The sequence below is a fragment of the Poecile atricapillus genome, chromosome 3, assembly GCF_030490865.1.
Source record: "Poecile atricapillus isolate bPoeAtr1 chromosome 3, bPoeAtr1.hap1, whole genome shotgun sequence".
NCBI classification, from domain to species: Eukaryota; Metazoa; Chordata; class Aves; order Passeriformes; family Paridae; genus Poecile; species Poecile atricapillus.
The window spans coordinates 90881893-90905564 of record NC_081251.1 but is presented as its reverse complement, the minus strand read 5'-3'; the positions used below and the strand labels follow the sequence as shown (position 1 = coordinate 90905564).

Sequence of the window (23672 nt, the reverse complement as noted above, 5' to 3'; positions counted from 1 at the left end):
CCGTGCTTTACAAGAATACAGAAGTAGTTTGGTACATGCAAAGCTAGCGTGACTAGGCCTTATTTATGGACATGAATTGATTTTCTTCATGCCACAGTAAAACTGGAAACAAAGTACGAGTGATATAGTTGTTGTTTTTCTGTCATAAATTAGTCTCTGCAGAGGATGGCAAAATCAGCAGGGCTGCAAAGGTATGTGAACTACTCTGCCTTCATAGGGAGATTGTTTAATTTTTATTAAGTAGCTCTTCAAAAAAGGCAGCACCCCAACAAAAAAAAAATGCTAAAAAATGCAAACAAAAGCACCCCAACAAAAAAAAAAATGCTAAAAAATGTAAATTCACACTTCATTTATGTCATGTATTAATTTTTTTTCCCTCCAATATAGTTGTTGACTTTTGCATGTGTGCATGCTATATCACTTGTTTTATAAAGGAGAAACACAGGAAGTGGACAACAAAGATTATGTGGAATGGAGTGGCTTTATAAATAAGACTTCTTCTCTCTGTTTTCCAGATTCAATATTGCATAAACATGGGTGCATTTTTGGATAAACCAAAAACTGAAAAACATAATGCTCATGGTGCAGGGAATGGCTTGCGTTATGGCCTCAGCAGTATGCAGGGATGGAGAGTGGAAATGGAAGATGCTCACACAGCTGTTGTAGGTATTCCCCATGGCTTAGAGGACTGGTCCTTTTTTGCTGTCTATGATGGTCACGCAGGATCTCGTGTTGCAAATTACTGCTCCACTCATTTATTAGAACACATCACTAACAACGAAGACTTTAGGGCGACAGAAAAACCTGGATCTGCTCTTGAACCTTCAGTGGAAAATGTCAAGAGTGGAATCAGAACTGGCTTTTTGAAAATTGATGAGTATATGCGCAATTTCGCAGACCTCAGAAATGGCATGGACAGAAGTGGCTCAACAGCAGTAGGAGTTATGATTTCACCTGAGCATGTATACTTTATCAACTGTGGTGATTCACGTGCTGTTCTCTATAGGAATGGACAAGTCTGTTTTTCAACACAGGATCACAAACCTTGCAACCCAAGGGAGAAAGAGCGAATCCAGAATGCAGGAGGCAGTGTAATGATTCAGCGTGTTAATGGTTCATTGGCAGTTTCTCGAGCTCTGGGGGACTACGACTACAAATGTGTTGATGGTAAAGGCCCTACAGAACAACTTGTTTCTCCAGAGCCAGAGGTGTGTGAAATTCTAAGGGCAGAAGAAGATGAGTTTATCATCCTGGCTTGTGATGGAATCTGGGATGTAATGAGCAATGAAGAGCTCTGTGAATTTGTAAAGTCTAGACTTGAAGTATCAAATGACCTGGAAACAGTGTGCAATTGGGTAGTGGACACTTGTTTACATAAGGTATGTACCTGTTTTTTCCAAAGAGCTGTTCTAAAAGTATCTTTTGGTTAGATGGGTACAGTCTTAGCAGCTGTTCCTGGCCTACTGTTCCCCTTCTCCAACTTCTTTTCTTCAAAGTTCTGTACCCATTTGACTGTATATCCTTGCTGAAGAATATAAAGCCTCAGCCTATGTGCTTGGAAAAGTGATAGCAATTGCAAAAATAAAGGCTGGCTTTTTTTTCCCCAAGTAATGCTTGCATATAGTTCCAGCTCTAAACTTTGATTCTAAATACAAAATTTATAAAATTAATCTATTCTGAGGAAGGTACTTTGTGGGTTTTTTTGTTCTTTGAAGTTGGATAGTGTTTGTATCCTTTGCGGAAAACCAGTGTTGGCAGCATCTCCTCTTCAAGGTGTTGTTTTTCTGTCACCTGTGCCCTCAGCTCACTGTAGCTTAGATGGAGTAACACCACCTTTGCATCTGAGCGTGCTTCCACTCCTCAAGTTTAGTTTGTTTGGAGCAACTACTGGCTGGTCTGCATATGCTAAATAGGTATTCCATTTCCAGCATTCCCTGAAAAGTGCAGCTCCTGCTAGTACAAACAGAGTTCCTTTGTTAGGCCACAGACTAAACATGCAATTTTGAGGAAAATACCAAAATTCACAGCTGGAACTCTAAAGGGTAAGTTGTGTGTTTTTTCCAGAAATAGGGTTGTATTCTAGTATATACAGTGTATGATTGGTTTAAATTGCTTTTCTGAGCAAGGCCTCAACCAGCCTTTTTAAAGGATGGTCACTCTTGGATACTTCCAGTAAAACTGAGTGCTGACCACATGTTTATTTTCCAAAGTCAGTTCCTAAATCTCTGTAACAATATTAGAATGTTGTATTGTCTTCAGGCTGTGGATTGTACCACATAATACTAAGTGATAGGTGTCCTCATATGCTTGATACAAGAGGGAACATAGGTTAACTCATAAGCAGTATTTCTGAAGGAATCCATTCTAATGTCAAATTCTTAATTGCTCTAGGAGAAGGATTTGTTGTGATAGCTGATTAGAGCTATCTAGTAGCTTGGGTTTACACAGCAACAGTATGCAGTGACTAATGGCATTTAATATTCTACATGAAAAACAAAGTGAGGATTTGATTTTCAAACCGGTAGTTTAAATTATGATTCTGCTGGATCCCCTTGTAAGAGACTTAGAATTGTGTTTTTAAATTTGACTGTGAATTATAATTTTGAAAATTAAATATCAGAAGGAAAATGGTATCAGAGTATGTTAGTAAAGAACTGGCATTAAAATTAGTATCTAAAAAAGCCATTGGGTGATATTTCTGAGCACATGATAAGTCTGTAAGATCTGCCTAGCCATACAAAACATTTATATTTTATACTTGCTTCAAGGTGTGCTGTGTGACACAGGTGCATTGGTATAAACAGACGTGTAATGCGTGTAATGATTTACATGAATGCCCTGCAACTAAAACAAATCAGTTGCTTGAGCTAAGCTGTTCTAATAGTATAAAGGAGGATTCTGCATTTCATTTTGCAACAGGTGTTGTTTTACAATTTGGCTTAAGGTAACATTACATGGCTATCTAATTTCTGACCTGTTTTATTGATACTATTTTTAAATGGTTGACATGTGTATAAGTCCATTAATTATTTAGACTTCAATACTAAGAATATTCAGTTAAAATCAGTCAAATTAATCCTAGTGAGCAGTGTAGTTGGGACACAGAGTGGTTCTTATTGATGAAAATACAGGATTTTTTCAGGGTTTCTTTTTTTTTTTTTCCCCAAGTCTATCTGCAGTACTATATTTGGAAAAAGTACAAATGTGTATAGAGTAAAAAGATGAAGAATAAGATTAAAGGTACTAACTTCTCTTTCTTTTTTGTCACATAGGGGAGTCGTGATAACATGAGTATTGTATTAGTTTGTTTTTCAAATGCTCCTAAGGTCTCAGAGGAGGCAGTGAAAAAAGATGCTGAGTTGGATAAGTACTTGGAATCGCGGGTTGAAGGTAAGAAGTCCACTTAGTTCACTAGATAGTGAACAAATTACAGTTTGGTTGTGATAGTGACCACAATGTTGTCGTAACTATCTTGGGCATGAAAGCAAAAGCCATGGAAGACATTATGCCATGTTATGTGGGGTTAAATTCAGGCATGGTTGTAACTCTGAACTTTTGTATGTCAGGAAGAATGTTTTAGGCCATGTGCTTAGTTTATCCTGGTATTCTGCAAACATTTTCTTAATGTGAGCTTTAAGTTTTTACTGTTGTCTTCATAGGTTAAAATACAGCTGCTGACCTTGCAGAGTGTTGTATCAGCTCAGTGAATTGTGATCTTGCTAATGTCCAGCTTATGAAATATTAAAGGGGATATTTGTACTATTTCTTCCCTTTTTCTGCGCAAGTTTTTGACAGAAAGAAGCAGCTGTTTTGGGTTTTTGTGTCAATGTCCCACTAATCTAGAGAGTTGATGCAGCCACCCTAATTTTAATATAAATGTATGATGGTCTTCAGGTACAAGTTATCTCTGAGCACACAGCTGTTGTCTGTGGTGTCTTTTCCTCTTGTTTAAATGGGATCTAAATTGAAATGGGCTGTATATTTGTAATTTCTGTTGAGATTAGAGAGCGCTTATGGTCACTTCAAATGGTAACTCTAGGCCTGTTTCTTGGAATTTGGCTTACATCCCAGGCTTCCTAGATGACACTAGTTAAGACAAATACCTGTTATCTTCTGTGTCAGAGTAGAGTACATGAGCTGTTAATAGGCTCTGGGAGAGAGCCAGGAGCAGTTGCCTTCACTGGCAGCAGTCAGGTGTGCACAGGGGTTACAGGTTAGTATTTCCAACTTCTTGGTGGCTGCTCTCTGTTAGCAAATAGGTGAAAAATATATGGAACTGCAGTGGATGTTATTGCTTTTATAAGTGAACGTTTAAATTAATAGAAAAGCTGTGAAATAGCTTGTGATCAGAGTGTTTGGATTAACGAAACTATTAACTGATTATTTTTGGCTCTATTGTCACATTTAACTAAGTAATACATACACCAAAAAAAATAGTTCCGAGTTCGTAGTCCAAACTGATGTGGAGTCATTGCAAATATTACTCAAAATGATTGTTTAGCTTAAGTGCTTCAGACAAATTAATTGCTCCAAAGCTTGAACTTCTGTTGCTTCAGCTCTTGATTTTTTTTTCCCTTGCTTGAGTTCCCTGTCTCATTCTGTGTTTTGCTAATTGGACAGAGTTCAAGGCCTTTAAAAGGCAAGTATTTAGAAAGAAATAACAGCATATTTGAGAAATTATGACGAGGAGTGGAGAAAGTAAATGAAACAGACTTCAGAAGAACTTGAAATATCTATCTGAATTTTAACAAATTTTTGCAGTAATAAATTCTATGGAATTGTAATTTTGACACAGTCTTCTTAAAAGCATAAGAGACTTAATCAGTCACCCTTGCACATGTGCCTTGAATATTATTATATTGTATTGTTCAGAAAGGATAAAAGCCTTAGCAAAATGTTTCAAACCACTAAGCAGCATGAGGAAAATTGTTTAGAAATATGTTGGAATTTTTAAAAACAGTGTCTGATTTGAAGGTTTAAGTAGTGAGCAGGAATACTTTTGACTTTAAAAAACCCCATGGAGGCGAGAGTGTCATCTCAAGTGTTGGAGTTGATAAAAGTTTTGGAAGGTGGAGTTTCTTTTTGGTTAAGACAACTGCCTTAATCAGTTTTGTATTAATCTTTTAACTTAGTATAGAAAACAGTGCATTAAAGTGTTGCACCTGAAAGGTTGCACAAGTTATATGCAGTTGGTTGATGGCCAGTAACAGTTATAGTTATACCTGTAGTAAAAACATTCTGAAAAAAATAAGGTTGTCTTGTAACTACCAAGCTGCAAAGATAGGTGTTGTCAAAAATGTAAACTATGAGTTCTCTTGGAAAACCCTTCTCTTTCCCTAAGTGACTAATACAAATCAGGGCAACATTAGAACTTAGTATGAAATCCTTTGGGGCTTGCTGAAACAATCATAGTTTCATCACTGGTGTTTGTTCTTAATGGATACATACTTTTCTCTTTCTGTTTTCTTGTGGACCTTAAATTTCAACCTATTGAACCTTTTAGGCAACAGGGTTTTTTCACTACTAGAGCATTTTAAGCTGTCTCAGGCAGAAAAGCAGTATTTAAGGCATGCTTTTGTTAGATTTAATAAAGTAAAAAAATAAAAAGCTGAAAAGCAGTTTAATAATTGCACATGTCACATTTGTACTCTTTGTACATTTGTAAGTGGAATGCTGAGATTTTGTATATTTGTATAATGAGTTGAGTTAGTAGTTCCCTAAGATCTTTCCATAGTTCTCAAAAGAGAATTATTGTCTTGATACCAAGAGATATTTTTTTATTCTAACAGATAGATTAAAAAGCAAACTCAGCAAGTCATTGTTTACAGATTTCCAGTGGAAGAAATATATACCAATGCTCTTGTTGCTAGTTTGGGTTTTGATGTTGACAGAACGTGGATAAGTGCATTCCAAAGCTGCCACTTGTAGAATATACAGAAATGCTTAATGAGGTTAAGCTTGTGCCTGAGTCTTTTGTGGCACAGCCCTGCTTCTGGTTTGAGTAATTTAATTGGTCCGTCTCCAAAGCACAATCACAGAGTTAGACTGGTTTGTGTTGGAAGGGATCTTAAAGATCATCTAGTTAAAATGCCACTGCCATGGACTGGGCACCTTCCACAGGTGTTTTGGGCAGGTGTTTCCACAGGTGTAGTGAGGTTATGCTAGGTCACTCTTTCTTTACTGCCCCTTGCAAATACTACTTTCTGCTCTCTGTTTTTTCGAGATCCAAAGTTGGGTCCCACAAAGAGAAAACTAGGCACAGAAGTCGATTCAGTTCTCTGATATGTTTCAGTTTATTTGGAAGGATGTATCAGAATTGCAGTTAATTACAGACAAACTGCAGAACTCCACAAAAACCCAAAGAATCACTAAGCCCACAAATCATAAGTAGGGGCACATGATCTGTGTAGGCTTAAACAGTCTAACGGGTAAATACTCGGTTAATCCCCTGAGTTGGATGATGCATTTTACATATATGGAATATATCCTGTATATAAAACTGATTTGTCATAATCTGATAGCTGGGCAGGAAAGGAGGTGCTGGAACATGGAAAACTTAAAATGTCTGGCTGGGGACCTGCATTATATAAAATTGAAGTAAAATATTACCTGAGTTTTCAAAGTGCCTATCTGTGAGTAAAGTGTTAGACTTTTTGTGAAAAGAGTTGTAAAGTAATAGACTTTGTGGTGGACTTTCATGAATATACGTATATAATAATATCAGGAATTATTCTTTAATTGTCTGAATTACATTAGCAATGCAAAGCTAACTGTAGGGTTATTCTTAACATCACAAAGATTAAGGTGAAAACTTTGTAAATGCCTGTAAGTCTGTTTCTGAAAACATTTGGTTTCTCTCTCTGGTAGCCTTTGTTAAGCACATCCTCAGTGTGTATCTGCTAACGTGTAATGACAGTAGGTCATGCTTGCTTATTTGCTTTATTCTTGATTTTCTGTTAGGAAGTGTTGTTTTTGGTTTTTTTTGAGAGAGGGGTCGGGTTCTGGATAAAATTACTCACTCTAATACCAGGAAAAGAAAAAGATAATGATTAGTTCATCCAGAATTTGTGATTTGCCGCCTTCTAGAAATGGAGAGAAGATGCTCATGGTTCAGTTCAGCACTCCCTGAGAAGTTATTACGCAGTATAAATGTATGTGTTTCTAGTACCAAGAAACACACAGGAATCTTTGGCTGTGATTGTTTTCATTCCTTTTTAAGACGATACAAAACCCTTATGCTTGCAATAAATATTTAGAAGTTGCTTGTGTTTGTAGTTCTTCTAGTTATTAATTCTTGCTATTTGTCTACTTTTCCTTTGTACAGAACCAGATATGCTCTTGGTATAAAAGGTATATATTCATAAGAAAGGTTTCCTGTCAAATGTATCTAAGCAAAATTATATTCTAGCAGTACAATTACTTCTAACTAAGTGGAACTGTACAAAAGGATGTAATTTTTAAGAGGAGTTGTGGCTAATTTGTGTATGTGTGAAAGCAATGATGAAAATCCTAAGATTCAGGGATACTCAGCTATCATTTCCTTTGCGAGCCATGATTCATCCTTGATGGATGGATGGATGGATGATAATACACATCAAGTTTCATGGAACAGTCTTTAATTTTAATCACATCTAGTAGTAGTGCACGTATCTTATTTGCAAAGATTGTATGGTGCTGGTTTGAAATTGGGATTTAGAGGCATAATAGTGCCTTATTTGTTACAAGGTAATATAATTATTCTACAAGCGATTGCTTTGACAGATCTGCCTCATACAAAGTGGGTGAGTACCTTGCCAAGCACTTTTGTTGATCTTGGTAGTCCTAAGAGTCCTAAGAAAAGCCTGAATATCACTTGCTTCCTAGATAAGTGATAGACATCAAGAAAGGTTTTAAGTACTAGGAAACTTGGGATGAAGAGTTTGAGGTAGGTAAGGTGGCGTGCTTTTCTACTAACTTAAGAAACTCAGAAACTGCAGGCTCCAAGTCAGTCATCCAGAATATAATCAATTTTAAGAAAATTAAATTACTTATTTCTTATCTTTGGATAGTAGCCATGATTCTGAATAACTGAAACATTTGTAGGATGATACTTGAGAGGATTAATTTTTAATTCTTCTTGAAGAGGTTTTTATCTAGAGCAATGTCTACAGGAAATAGGATTCTATTCCTTAGTTTAGTTAATTTTCAGAAAAAATACCCGCTCTTAAAAATAGAAGACCTGTGCATACAACTCCAAACCTTTTTATGCTGTGGTAGTGGTTGAATGAGTAGAAGCTCATGACTGGAAGCTGGTAGCATTAGACCTGTGTGAGTGTATACACAGATATTACACATTCATCTTAACAGCAACCCTGATGAAAGAGAATATGTGAAGATTTACTTCAGTTCAGGCAGTTCTTTTCCAAGCTGGAAGAACTTATTAGCACTGGACTTGACTTTTGTTGTGTGTCAGCTTTGAAAATGGAATATAATTTTTAATTATTATTAAAATAAGTACTTTTAATTATTCATCATCAGTTCCATATTCTGTTTTAGCCACTTGAGTGCTAATATTATCTATCCATTATATATCCTCTTATTGCTTGGTGGTCAGAGTGTTTACGCACTGGAGATTTGGGCCTTTGAGGATATAAGGTATTAAAATTAAAATGACAGAATCCTGGGGAAGCATTGGCTTTATGGCATGTAACGTGTTGCACTGCAAGGAGAAGCTAACTGAAAGACTCTCAGCTGCTGTCTTTTTCAGAGAGAACAGGCTGCTATCTCCACAGTATTTCATTCAGTTCACAGTCTGCTTCTCAATTTCTCTTAAAGTGTAAGGTTTGATGCATACTGGAAAGACAGACTATGAATTTAAGCTCTGTTCCACCATGCGAAGACTGTTAACCTAAAAACCTAAAATGTAAAGGATGTTTTCCTGTATGCAAGTAACTTTTTCAAAATGCCTCTGTTAAGAACTGATAATATCTTATATTTCAGTGTCTTAGCCAATAGGTGGTATTAATTCAGGATTTCTTGTGTTTTTAAATCAGAAATTATGGAAAAATCGGGTGAAGAAGGAATGCCTGATCTTGCTCATGTTATTCGTATTTTAACTGCAGAGAATATCCCTAATTTACCACCAGGAGGTGGTTTAGCTGGCAAGTGAGTACAGTACTGGAATTTCTTGAATTGTTACTGACACTTTCATTTAAATGTTTTCAAGTTTTCTTACTGTAATAGCTATACTCAAATCAAGTTTTTATATTTGATGCAAGTTAACCTTTTGCAATATATAAACATTTGTTTATGGTTCCCATTCCAGAACGGTAAAGAGGAAACACAAAGCCATATTCTGGTACATAACATACTAATTTATTATTTCCATATGGCCATTTAAAAAAATAAAAATATATGTATTTTTGGCTTTTTACTGCTTTACATTTGTTAGGAGTTATCAAACAATGTGAATATCAAAATACCAGGAGATCAGTTTTCCTCATGTTGTGTTTCCCCAACCACTTTATATCCGTTATGAATTTGGAACAGTACTTATTTGCTCAGCAAACATTCTCATAAGAAATTGTTTTTATTTGTTTAGTCTGAAACTGAATGGTAGATAACCGAGAATATTGAACTAGATTATGCATCTTAAAACTTAACAGGAATATATTGGTTTTCTGGGGTCCCCAGTGGTAATGTTCTAGCAACCTATAACTTAAGGATTTTAATGAAAAGAATTTAGGATTGCATAAACAATTGTTAATCTGGAATTCCCCAGACAGTAGGACTCATTATTGTTCCCTGGCATAGAGCATGTTGTTTCTGGAATATTCATATTTTACAAAATACAAAGTCCTGTTCTCTGAGCATTTGTGTGTGTGTGTACATCTATTTTCATTGCATGTACTTGTTAATGAGCGCTGTTTGCCATGATTATATCATTCTAGCCTTGAAAGTATCGGTACATTCTGGGCCTATTTCTCCACTCGTGTGTATTCTAGGCATTCAGAGAAATTTTGGTGTGCCTGTTCTTCTTGGTGCCTCCCAACTGTTGTGTACTGTTGTTTTGCTCATTAATAACTACATCATGTACTGCTGTAGTATTCTGGACCCTTGACATATAAATTTAATTTGTTGCGATCCAGGTTACATTTTTCATGGACTTGGTTCAGAATTTGCATTTTGGTACCTTTCTCTTTTTCTTGACTCTTAAAGTCCCCTGTCTTCAGGGATGTACCTGCAGTTTCTTTCAAGAGAATATTATACAGTATTAAGGGACTTGTTCTTGGCCTCCAAACTTGAGACAAAGACAGGCAGTGATGTATGTAAGTTCATTTTATTTGCAGGAAATTAATGGAAGTCCTGGAAAAAAATGCTGCTACACAACCCAAATCCATGTACTGTGTAACTTAAAACTTCTGTCCTAAAAAGAGAATATTCTTTTTCTTGAGTTCATTATCCTGCGATGTTACCGGGTCATGAAGAAGTTACACTTTGTCCTTGTGTTTGAGCTCCAAGACCTGGCTCAAATCTGGTTGCAAAAAGATCTTATCTTTGGTTGTCATCCATGGGTTTAGCACCAGTTAAAGGAGCTCCCAATTTTTAGTACGTCTGAGCTGGGGAAATGCAATACAGTGTTATTATGATTAGAGTTTGTTTGCAAACATTAGGACCCCCTTAAGTGCTTACCCCCTTACTGTGCTCCATTTATATTGGCACTATATAATTCCTTCCTTCAAGCTTCCCACTTATGTAGAAGCCCCTGGTGGCCCACTCTTTGAGACAGATGTACAGGTGTCAGTTCTGCTGTGGTCAGCTGATGGCGCTGTTATATCCTAGAAAATCCTACACTCCAAAGACTTTTCTGGCTTTGCTCCAGTCCTCTTGTGATTTCAAATGCTGCCTCAAGAATGAAGGTTTGTTGCTTAAGTGAACAAAAGTCCTGAGCTACTCTGACACCTGGGCCTTAGTTCCACTCAATATCTTGCTCCTGAATTTTCCCATCAAAGAAAAGCACAGAAAAATGCTTTTCACACTGGTGAAAGAAAGAAAAGTGAACTTAAAAAAATGGATAATTCCCAAGGAGCAGACTTCCATGTCTGTTTAAACCCATTGCAGTGGCTGCCTCCTGCTTCTGTGGCAGTCTTGATTGGACTGACGAGGTGTTTTCTGTTACATTGAAGGTGCCTTTGTTTTATGTAATACAGACATTTAGTCAGAATTGTGCCATTCCTCTGTCATCTGAATGTGGAACTAAATAGAGAGAACCCTTTCTCTATCATTGACAAAAAGATTTAGTTTATTTTCTCTACAAAAGTCTTCCATTAATTCCAATGGATCCCGTACTACTTCAGATATACAACTTTTCCAGGTTTCTTAAATATGTTTAGAAGGAGCCTCAGCAAACTTGTAGCATCCTCCGTATTCTGGGGCATTTGTTGCATTGAGAGCCATATTTGAGACATTTGCTGCTGATTTGACATTTGATGCCTTTGTGCTCTTTAGAAGAGTCAACAATTGGTGCCCCTCATTCTGTAAGACACAATTTTTAGAGATCTTGGTCACTTCCAGACTTAAGAGTCTTACTCCACTTAGCTGTTCTTTTTTGTTGAAGCTGTCAATAACTTTGATCATATTTATTGTATCTGTCTGAATGTTTCCCAGTTTTAACTTTGAAGATGTGAGTACATAACCTTTTTTGCATCAGAAGTCTGTGTATATGGTGGGTTTTATTTTTTGTGAAGTTCTTTGTGCTTATGTTGACTGCCTGTGAAGGTCTGTCGTTAAATGGCACTGCCACAAAAAGAGTGGCTACTGGCTTTTGTGTTTTAATTTCTACAGCATGACTAGACAATAGAAAACACATCTCAGAGGTTGTCCATTCTGCATACTGCACTTGAAAATTTTGTAGGCAAGTTGTAACCTGTGTATATGTAATAAAGACAGGTAAAAACTTAACTGTCATCAAGTTCCACATCCAGAAATAAGGCAAGAACACCAGCAAAATTGAAGAATTTTTTATAACCAGAAAAATACAGATTTAAATGTTATTCTTTACAAAATCTGACTATGCAGCTCTAAAAAGAGGTGGACCATGGAGAGGTAAGGTAAGAAAATGGTTTTACTTTGCAAATCTTTGCAAATCTTGACTGGTTGCTAGATCCCCAAATTCTTACTGAAATGAGTAAAGGCACAGAGTGGGTTTCTTGTTTTTAAAAGGCAGATTAGAAAAAAAATGCCTACTCTAATCACACTTTTCTTAGTGTTTTGAAATTCTTCATTTTGCTTAATTATTTTTAAAACTTCTCTTTTTAGGCGTAATATTATTGAAAATGTGTATACTAGGCTGAATCCACACAGAGACAATGAGGGGGTAAGTTCCCGTTTTGATTGCTACTTTGTTAATGTGAACATCAAAGTTGTCATACATTAAGCAAAAGTGTTCATCACTAGGAATAAAGAATTAGAAATACAAGATACATACTGTAGCATACTGCTAATTTTTACCTTGCTTTGGATCGATTTTATGTAGAAGTTCTTCCTCTGAAAGACAAAAACTGACACCAAATTCTGAAAGGCATTTTAAACATCTAAATGACTGCCAGTTTCTCAATCAAACCTGTGACGCAACAGTGCAGGGTTTTTCTAAACTTACAGTATATAATTGTAAAAAATTAGTAGTCAGCAAATCTGTTACTTAACAAGCTGATATGTCTGCTGTCGAGAAATGTAGTACAAGAGGAGGCAAACATGCTTCCTCTTGTCTTCTGTAAGAAGGCCTTAGTACACTGAAAATAGAAGATTACAAGACTAATATTGACTATTTTCAGAGCATTTACACTATCTTTTCATGTCCTGTCTCTACTGGTCTAATGAAAAGTAATTTTGGATTACTTCAGTTGCGATTTCTAAAATGGCTTTACATTCTTCCCATTTCCTTCAAAGCTGAATTTAAATAATATGTTGAAGTATAGTTTATTGTACCTCTAAACCTAATTATTAGGTAGCTCTTAATATTAGTGTAAGTAATAACTGGTGTTTCTATCAATTGTGGTTAAATTTGTTTAAAACTGTGGAAAACTGAAGAACTGATAAAAAACATCCGTGCTTGGACACGTCATTTCCTGTACAGTTTGTGAACTGTTTTGTGGAAGTACCATTCCTATTTTAGTAAATCCTTTGTAATATTTTTTATTCTGAGATGGCTACAAAGCCCTCAGTCAGGTAGTTATTACAATGAATGGTATTGCACTTTTGAAATACCTTGAAATTATCAATTGTGCACCATGAGATGCACAGTCTCACCACAGTTGTTACTGTGTCTTTCCCATTTTCCTCTTCTCTTAACTGCCTATATTTGATTTATTATCTTCAGTTAGAAAGCTTGTGTAGGTGGAAGGGGCCACTATTCTGTTAGTGTGAAAATGGAGAAGAAGTCTCTTAACTTCTTAAATTTTTAGGATTTGTTCCTTTGTCTGGTTTGAAAGTGATAGGATATACTTTTTTCATTTCACTTTCAAGAAATTGTGCAACAGTACCCCAAACCAAGATACACAAAATTTTTCTGTTTTCAGCTTCTTTGGTCCTTTAGGAAATTCTGCTCCTCTATCAGCCTGCTACTACTTTTGTATTTAGCCGGAACTTCCCTTGCTTTTTGGGGAAAAGTTACTGGTATATGTGGCTTATTTAAAAATTAAATAAAAATTAAAATAGCACAAGTTTACAAATTAATTGGTATTTTAAGAAAAAAACCTGAAAGTTTGTCTAATGGTTACATTTTAGAAATCTTATATGACATAGTTGCATTTATGATGCACCTGTTCTAAGTCTAGCTTTACTTCTCAATAGCCCTGCAAGTTTGCTGAAAGTCCTAACATGCAGTACAGCATCCATTTGTCTATTGGCTCCTTTCCGGAAATGTTTTCGCATCATCCATTTTAATTTAATAAAATGAGGTAGCTAACCTAAATATGCATTTTGCTCATGAAAGGATATACCATTAACAGCTTTGACCTCTCTTGCCATTTAAATCCCTGTGTAGTTGGTTTGGCTTTTAATTTGGTTTCTTTAAAAAGAGATTTGAACAGGATATTGCACTCTGCTTCCTACATTTTTCTTATGTTGATACAGAAGTGCAAATCTCAAATGTGTTTTAAATAGAGTGGTTTAAATTCTAGTTTGATCTTGTGATAGCATGTCATTTGCCAGTCAGCATCTTTGTTCTTTTCACCCTGTTATTGGCCCAGATCAGTTTGAGAGGATCAGCTCCCCCTTGGTGAAGGATACAATTCCTGTTTGCATCTTCCCAGCAAGTTATCTTAATGTCTTTGAAGTGGATGGATCTAGTGGGTCTCATCTCTGAGACGATGAAAACATGACTTCCTTGCTGGTCTTACTCAGTTTTAGGTGTATGCGTGGTGATTTTGTAGCCTTCTGAACTGGATACTGTAGTGTCCAGAGATATAAAGGGAAGGAAGCTGTTCAGTTATTCAACATCAGACTCTTCAGCATGTCTACACACAATAGTAATGTTGCTACACATCTCATATTTAAGCAGGGAGCAAAGGTAGGAAAGAAACATACAGTATATCCCAATGATGACATTGCCAAGTGAGATTGAAATCTGGCCAGTGATGCTTCTGTTTTAATTAGTATGAAGCAAGAGCAGATGTTCATTTGAAAATTTAGGTGCTAGAGACATGGATGCTGAGCACGAAGGTACACTTGCACCTGAGCATCTTTCCCCATGTGTAGTTAACAGTGCACCCTTGCCTACTGAGTGTGGGTGCTGTGCAGAATACTTCCATTACCAATTGGAAACTCTGCCTGTGGCAGTCATCTTCCATCTTACAATTGTATATATGGCTAAGCAATTTTTGTCATGGCAAAATAATAATGTAGTTAGTTGCTAAACATAATGCAAATGACTAAAAGAAACCCCTCCAAACCACACAAACAACAACCCAAACAATCAGATTAAGTTTTGCAGTTGAGAATATGGCTTCCTTCTAAAGACTATACATTTTAGCATCTAGCAATTTTAAAATAGTTACCATGAGATCCTGTGAACTGGATCGTAATAGCTTTGCAAATTAGTTCTTAGTATATAAATTAAAACTTTGGTTGTATCCCTATCTAAGTTAGCTTTGTTTTACTCAGCACTGTAAACAATTCAGGTAGTGTTGCACTTAGATTTTTTTTTTTTTTTGTTATCCGAACTAGTGATAGTAGATTTTTATTCTCCACATGTATGTTTTCTGAGAAACCTTAACATAGAGCTCAGGTAAGTAGATGTCATGCAGAGAAAGAGTCTGAGAAATAAAAGAATCCTTACTATAGATCACTAGTCTGTCTTGAGGGTATAGCAGTCCTAAGTTTTTTTTTTGCTAGGAATCTCATCAGATTACAAATATTATATAAATCCAGGGCTGGAGAGAGCCCTGCGCTGCAGTCACAATGAACAACTTTACCATTGTTTGAACACAGATTTCTGCTATAAATGTGGAGGCTTGTCCCTTTACAAATATGAGTGAAAACACAGAAATCTGTTATGTATTGGGTCCTGATGCTTCCAGTTCTTTAAAGGGAATTTAAGAATGTATTCATAGCTAAATAATAGTTACCACTGTGATGTTACAATACCACTGAAGAGTTGTTCTGCTTCCTGTGTTTAAGTGCTAGTCTTTCTCTGTGACTCTACTTCTCTGACAATTTTAATTTTTTTATGTGTTCCAAAGACTAGGAGACTGCTATCGATTAGACCACTGTATGTATATATCCTTAAAGACAAGGAGCAATGTTAGAATCACAATGGCTGTGTTAATAGTTCCAGTGGCATTTGCTTAAAGCTGCCTTTGAGCATCTTACTTGAAATCAATCATGTTGCTCTCTTGTTTTTACTAATACACTCTGGCAGTTGGCTGAACCAAATCATATGCCATTAAGGGCTGCTACACATAAAAAAAATGTAAATGGACACAACTCTTACACCATTCTCACAACATCATAAACGCAGTCTTTAATACATAGCAGCCCTTTTCATACACATAATTTAATAGCACAAAACTTGTGTAAAAATTGTGAATGCTCATGTTGAATACAGCTAGCACAAATTTATTCTTGATTTTATGGCCAGCGGCTCTTCAGTTGAATTGAAATGTGAAGGAAGGCAAATGCTACCTTGCACAGTAACCATAGTTTTCAGGGACCTGTTCTAGCCACACATCATTAGAGTGAAATCTCTGTCTATATAGTATATAATATATAAAAAAGGCAGTTTCTGTCCTACAGTCTGTGGGGTTTCTTGTCTGTTAGCACTGAGGGACACAAGGGGAGCACAAAATAGCCTGCTGTAAAATAGGGTGCCAACACCATGCAGGATGTGAGTTTGAATATCAAACGCTAACAGCATTGCTAATTCAACTCCTACCAGCATTTGAATTGCTTAGGAGCCTCAGGGCTGCTATTATATTGCTTATTGCTTTTACTCTTCAGTGTTGCGTGGAGAAAAATTATTCACTTCAGTCTGCTAAAGGAGTTTTTAAAGATCTTGGTATTGTGAAATGTGGAAATTTCAGGGTATTTGTGTGCTAATGTCAACCTCAGAGCAAAACTGATGCAGTAGACGAAATATGGAGTTTAAACGTTCTCTGAATTTTAAAAAACTGGAAGTCTTCAGCTATGTTGCCATGTTTAATATTAGCTAGGCATAAACATAACTCAGGGATTTTTTTTCAAACCAAGAAACTGGATACATCTCTAGCCTCTTCTTGATGCCCTGGGTTTTTGCTGCCATTGTGCTTTTAAGGTATTAAAGCAGTTCCATTTCATACATTAAAACTACCTCCTTTATTTTGCTTCTCCTTACTGTTCTCTTGAAGAGAAGAGAGTATTCTTGAATATTTTCATATTTGAATATATGGGAGTCAAAACATCTCAAACTAAGACCAGCAAACTGCTGTGAAAGTATGTCTCTTATTTCCTGAACAAATTAAACTTAGAGGGATGCTATTATATGCAGTAATACTCATTTTTGTGGTAAAATTTGGCCCCATTTTAGCTTGGATTGTGCTAGTCAGTCTTGGGGCTTTTATTCCAGCAACATTATGTAGAGCATGCAAAATCTTATCTTTGATCCCAAGGTATTTTCTCAATACTGCTATTAAGCTTGTAAATGAATAACAGTGGTACTTGTAGTTTGGAAGCTTTTGGACTACGTGACAATAAAATGAGGTCAGCATGAAAAAAAGGCAGTCTGGATTGTGCTTCTAATGTCTTGAAAAATCTGCCAGCTTCCAGAGATACAGTTTCATTTGTCTAGATTGATAAGTTGCTAGATATTAATAATTTAAAATGTACTGTTCCCTTAAAGCAACAGTACTGCTTTAGCAAGTGAAAGTGAAAATACCTAGTATCAGTGTCAAGGCACTGTAGCAGATGTGCTCCTCTATCACCAAAAAACACATCAGTTTTTTCAACTGAAGGCTTGTAACCAAGCAGATCACTTGCTGAGGAGACTTCTGTTCCTTAACCAGCACTCAATACTCAGATTTTGTGCTGTAGATTGTTAGGTTTGACATTAAACAATTGTTCTACCTGCGAATTTTTCTAGGCAATACACAATCTGCCCAAAAGCGTGTCTTAAGTTGTTCAAATACCAGCATTCCCTGTGCTCATGGGTAGCTGCTTGCTTCTTTTCTGGCAGCATCATGCATGCAAAAATCAGAGTGTTTACTAAAACGCTGAGCTTTTATTTTGATGTGATGCTTCAACTAAACTGCTGTCAATAGGGTGATCTAGTCTCTGAGTTTTTCACAAAACTGTGCAGAAATTCACAATTAAATATATTGACCTGGTGGCTAAAGAAGCTTAAATTTTCGAAATTTTCCACTGATAAATGACCAAAGTTGTGGGGGCTATAATCTGTATTTATCAAAGACATTTGGAATAAAGATGGTGTTAATTGAGAGGAGGTACTTTGACTGAAAATGAATTGAAACTATTAAAAATGTTCGTTTCATAGTTATAATTTCTTGAATTATGTTGTTTAAAAGGATTAACTTGACATAAATTGTTCGAAGTTGTATGTTGCTAATAAGGTATTTTACATTCAAATAGACATATGTTTTCTCAGTTTGAAAAAAAAAAAAAAATGGTTTTCCTGGTTGCTTTTTATTTTTTTTTTAAATGTGGTTAGAAAATCTTCTAGTTTAACTACTGATCTTTTTGGGGTGTTGAATCTCAACCGAAGGAGCCCGGCGCGGCCGAGGAAGGCGGAACGCAGGGGAGGTTGGTGGAGGCGCTGAGGCAGATGCGGATTAATCATAGGGGCAACTACCGCCACCTGCTGGAGGAGATGCTGGCCGGGTACCGGCTGGCGCAGCTGCCGGGCCCGGGCCCGCCCGAGGACTCCGCGCCCGCCGAGCCGGCCCCGCCCCGCCCCGGCCCCGCAGCGGCACCGGCCCCGCGCCCGGCCGCGGGCAGCGACCAGAGCGGCGAGCAGCACTCCTGACACTCGCAGCGAGCTAGCGCTGCGCTTCACCGCCGCGGCTTCCAATGCTTAGATCGCAACCTTGGGCGCTGCTAGCCTGGAAGACTGTTCGGCTTTACTGTAGTTATGTGTACAAATTGTTCATACAGAGCTCTTGCTTACTTCCTTACTTCCTTAGAAGTTCAGCTGCTGTGGGATGTTACAGTAATTGCATCCTAAATTGTGTAGCAAGGTTTAACCTCCCATCTGAGATTTTAATTTTCTTTTTTCAAATCCTGTATCACCAACAACAGGAATCTAACATGAGTGTGCAAAAAGGCATTTTAAAACTTTTTCTTTTGAGAACATTATTAAATACTAGTTTTGTTGGTATATGTTTGCTCATTGTAAAGTAATTTACATCTTAGTTGTATCTTTTGTGCAATTTAATTGAATTATACAAATTCTTCAGTTTCATTTTTTCCCCCAGCATCACGTACTGCATGCATCTGTTTGGTTTGTGTGTAGTTTCTATAACAGCTGAATTACAAAAGCTGTTACATTTTAGGTTGTAACTTATTAAATGTTTGATTTTTCAGTTTAGATTGTATCCAGTGTTCATCATAACTACTGATTTTCTAGACAATGGTATTATTACTTCTCAGGTTGTAGCATAGCATATATCCAGAAATGAAAATGTACTTAAATTTATTACCTAGTGTCAAGTTACAATAGTTTGTTATCAAGTGAAAATAAAGAACATGCTGTGGAATAATATCTGTATGCATATTGACTCTTTTAAGCGAGTAATAAACTTTCTTTTGAAGCATTATTCTGACATGACTTGAAACTTCTCATAACTTCCTGATGTGAACTCATGGTGTTCATTAGTTTCTACAAAGCTTTTGGTGATTTTGGCTTTGTAGCATTCATCATAATCCTGTATTTGGGCAACATTTCTCAGGTTCAAGCTAAACATCAGCCATATAAATGAATAAACTATTCTTCTACAGTTTGCCTTCTGCCAAATCTTTTCCTTGTCTCTTGGGGTACAACACATACGTGTACGTCCATTTGGGTAGGTCGGTGATAATACTGGGACTTTGCAGTAGTGGTAGCTCATCTACTAATAAGACTGGAAAGCTTATGTCAGTTGTCAGTTCATAACATAACATTTGCACAAAATATGATTGTTCAAAATAGGTACAGATTTCACTGCCTTAACGAAAAGGATCCTGTGAAAATTTCTTTTGGACCAGGGATACCTGAGAAGCTGAGTTCTGTAGTATTTTGTAGAGCTTTTTTATTGTTTTGTAGTCCACAGATGTAGTATGTGTTGGTAGTTGTGATACCGTACAATTTTAGGTAAATCTTGGTTTTAAATCATTCTGCCATAAGAGCTTTACTGGATTCATGTTTTATAGAAGTAAATTTCATCATGATGTTGACAAACGGGAAACATTTGTGTGTGGAAGTGGGCAGGTATGGAAAACAGGGAAAATGTTTTCTGTCTTACGCTAGTATTCCTCATAATTATGCCACTGAAATCCAAAGTGCAACAAAATGTTTTCATTTGTATTGGTGAGTAGTAATGTTTCTCCTCTTCTTTTCCTGTAGGGTTCTGGAGATCTAGAAGATCCGTGGTAGCCTTACAAATCTGCTAAAATGCTTTTGATTCTGAAAGGGGGAAAAAAACTTTTAAATCTGATTTCTTCAATACAAGGGAAAATTTCTGGTGGATTTCCAACATTTTGTGAAATGGGCAGAAAGATATTAGAATTTTCCATCATTTGTTCATTTTTGTGTTTTCTGATATTGCCACTCTTAGCATTGCCTGTACTACAGTATTTTTACCAGCCTCAGGCATACTGATTACATCTGTAATGAACTTTGGCCCTAAAAAAGAAAGAAGGAAGGAAGGAATATTCTCTCAGCAGATCGGTGTATGTACCTGAGGTGCACGGGATTGTAGGTGTATTCTGAAGATACACTGTGGCTAAATGAAACATGCAACATACAAGCATGAGAGAGAGTACAAGTAATTGTTTGAGACGTTTCTTATTTCACTTTACTAAGTTGGAAGGCTTTGCAGCTCTGTGGCTTGGAAGTAATTTCAGTTGGGCAATATGCTATCAGATGTGTTTTTTAGTTTCCTGGTTGGGTTTTTTTGGGTTTTGTTTTTTTTTTTTGTGGGTTTTTTGTTTTGTTTCGTTTGTTTTGTTGGGTTTTTTTATTTTAATTTTCCAGTTTTACCTGTATTACCAGACCGTTAGGTTTCCCTGCGGTGTCCAAATTGTGATATGTTGCCTACTGCTTGCTTGAAGATAAGTGTATTTGGCAATAATATATGAAGATTCTAGGCATCTAAAACCAGTGAGAATTTTACGCATGTGTACAACACACCCTTCAACTCTTGCTAGAGAAAATCTTTTTTAAAAGAAAAAACTGGTGAATTTATAGTTAGTAGTGACTTGCTTTGACATCTCTCACAGCTGCAGATTTTTTTAAAAATGCTGAAAATTTGCCTTTATTATAATGTAAATTGTGATTATTTTTTTGTTCTATATGTGGTTTTCTATAGTTTTTTGATTTTTTTCAGCTTAAGATACAGACAGAAGTCTTGTGTAATATGGGTATAATTTTTAATTGTTTGCATTATTTACCAAGTTCAAATTATCACTTTGAGATTACTATAAATACACTTAAAATTATCTATTTTAAATTAAGAAAATATTAGAGATATTTTCATGGGTTCAATGATCTTTCATTTTATAAGCAATGGGCATGGTACAGAGTGGCTGTCATGTAAGGTACTTGAAGATTCTTAGTTTAATTCTATTTTTGCAATAACCTTGATTTTTTTTTCTGACTTCTTTGAGTTGTGCATGTGATGAGTCCAGTAAATGCTGAAAATGGGGAAGAGTAAAGTATTTATCTAAAATAAAAGCTATTGGGGAGGGGAAACAATGAATGTATCCATCTGTACATGATTTACATGCTGTGGATGCCTTGTAAACATTTTCCTATTTGTTTAAACTGTGTTTCAACAAGGATGTAACTGCCCTTGTGTGTAGTTTTAAGCTAATGACAGTCATCAACTGGTTTTGTGTGAAATTAAATTCATGGTATTTTTCTGTAACTTTATCCCCATGGTGAGTCTGTAAAAACCACACGCTCTTTCATACTGATGCCGAAGGCCAGCTTTTCCAGTCATTTTGATTCACTGTGTATCTAATTTTTTTTTTTTTTTTTTTTTTGGTCTAGAGAGGATTATTGCCACAGTATATTTTATTTATTCATTAGATTTTAGCCTTGTAAGTTAAAGTGTTTTAAATGATGATGTTAACAGGTATTTGTCCCTTTACTGGTTTTTTTGGGGTTGTTAAAAAGATAGGGAATGAAGAATGCAAAATGGTTTATTGTTCAGACTGTCCGCTCTGGTCCAACCCTGTACTGATAGTACCTTCCCAGTATGATATTGTGATGTTTCATACAATACAGTGAACATAACCAACTTGTTATCTTCAATAAAGGATTGCTAAAACAGTGTGACATGCTTGCTATTTTCTTGGGAAGGACTTGCTAAGAAGATGCAAGTGTTCCATATAAAAAGACAACTCAGTGAGATTTATGAGGTCTCTTAGTTGACGGATTTCTGTTTGTTCTGTAGCAGATGTGCCCCTTCATCTCGGTGAAGCACAAGTCTCAAAGTGGGCTTCTCTGTGGGAGTAAGAAAAGGGCAAACAACATTAGGTGCTTCTAGGACAAATCAATGAGTTCAGCTGGAATCTTAGTCTGGCTATGGGAGAGCATTCATTAGAAGACTAAAAATTCAGGTTAAACTTTTTGGTCAACTCATTTCTTGAAGTTTCTTAAAGATCTGAGCTTAAACCTATGACATTTCATTGTTGCACAGTTTTGAATAGAAATTTCTATGATGTTTCATGTTAGAAGTTTTAGATTTTTTTTTTTTAAAGAAGAAGTTAGATTTTTTTTTTTAACTTTTACAGATCTTTTTTTCCAGCTTACTAATGTAGTTTTTTAGCTGAGTGGAAAAGGAGAACAGAATCCTCCATGATTTGATACTGCAGAGTAGTAACCTGCCTGAACAGTTAGCGTTACTCTAGAATAGACATCTTTACAAACAACCTGAAGATTTTTGGGTCTACAAATCTGTAACTTCTTTGAACTTTCTTGTTGGATTTGATTGTACAGCATAACCCCAGCATGCTTTCTTCATGGGCTACAATTTTAATGTCTTGTTCCACTGGTGAGACTTCTGGTACTCCATGGGCTCTAGTCCCGTGAACACGTCTTGTTATAGATTTTTTACGTTAAGTGGATAATCTCCCTCAAGTACAAGGATTTATGCTTCCTTGTATTGAAGTGAAGCGTGCACACAGGTTTTTCAAAGAGAAGGATAATAGCTTGCACAGCTACATCAAAAGGTAAATCAAGACAGCTTTTTTCCCCCTAAATTACCACTACTTGCCATTCATGCATCCACTTGGTTGTGAATTCTAGTAATTTTTTCAGTTTAATTGAAATACTGTGTAGATTTCAGCAGCCTGGGAAAAACTTTGCTTGTTGACTTTGTATTTTTAATGTGAGAAATCTGAATGAATGATGAAATTTGTTCATGTATTTGACATAACTTGTCAATGTTTTAAAATTACATTGTCTTAATTTGATTGCCACCTGGTAACTAACACAAAGATACTTATGTAGAAAAAGGAGAGTGTGAAGTACCTCTTCAGTGAGGTCTTTCTGTTTTGTCAAATTTGGCTTGATTTCATTTTTATGACTTCTCCTGTAACAGAGGCAAAGTAGTCCATGGCAGTTCTCAGATCTCCTCTCTGAGCAAAATAAATGTCTGTTTTAACTGCTCCTCGTTAACATGTTAAATGGAATATGAATGGCAATGAAGTAGATGCAAATATAAGTGATGTCACTCTGTTGTCAGAAGTCTCTTATTAGGGGTTAGTTACTATGACAGTCTCCTCTTAATCGGCTGAAACTTCATATGGCTGTTCGAGCCTGTATGGAAACCTTTGCAAGACTTGGCCCAAATATCCGTATTTTTCATGGTCCTAAATGTGAATCTGATGCTGATGTTGCTATTTGGGTGGTTTTAAAAAAAATCAAAACACAAAAGCAGCAACAAAAAAAATCTAAAACCTCAAAATCAAACAAATTGATACTTGTTGATTCTTTTAGCGCA

General features: G+C 36.2%; 1 protein-coding gene across 6 annotated transcripts in view; it reads left to right on the top strand.

The window, feature by feature from the left end:
* The window catches only part of PPM1B (protein phosphatase, Mg2+/Mn2+ dependent 1B), a 60898-nt gene extending 38895 nt beyond the window's left edge, over positions 1-22003 (top strand). For 4 of the 6 annotated variants that reach the window (XM_058834514.1, XM_058834513.1, XM_058834511.1 and 1 more), the window contains 5 exons: positions 516-1379; positions 3273-3390; positions 9033-9144; positions 12298-12355; positions 18233-19283. In XM_058834514.1, coding sequence (XP_058690497.1) covers positions 534-1379; positions 3273-3390; positions 9033-9144; positions 12298-12355; positions 18233-18493 — 1395 coding nt within the window. In that variant the 5' untranslated portion in view covers positions 516-533 and the 3' untranslated portion in view covers positions 18494-19283. Of the gene's footprint in view, positions 1-515; positions 1380-3272; positions 3391-9032; positions 9145-12297; positions 12356-18178; positions 18206-18232; positions 19284-20068 lie in introns of those variants that run through there. The other 2 variants (XM_058834515.1, XM_058834516.1) reach the window with 2 other exon arrangements.
* Positions 22004-23672: the final 1669 nt, after the last annotated feature.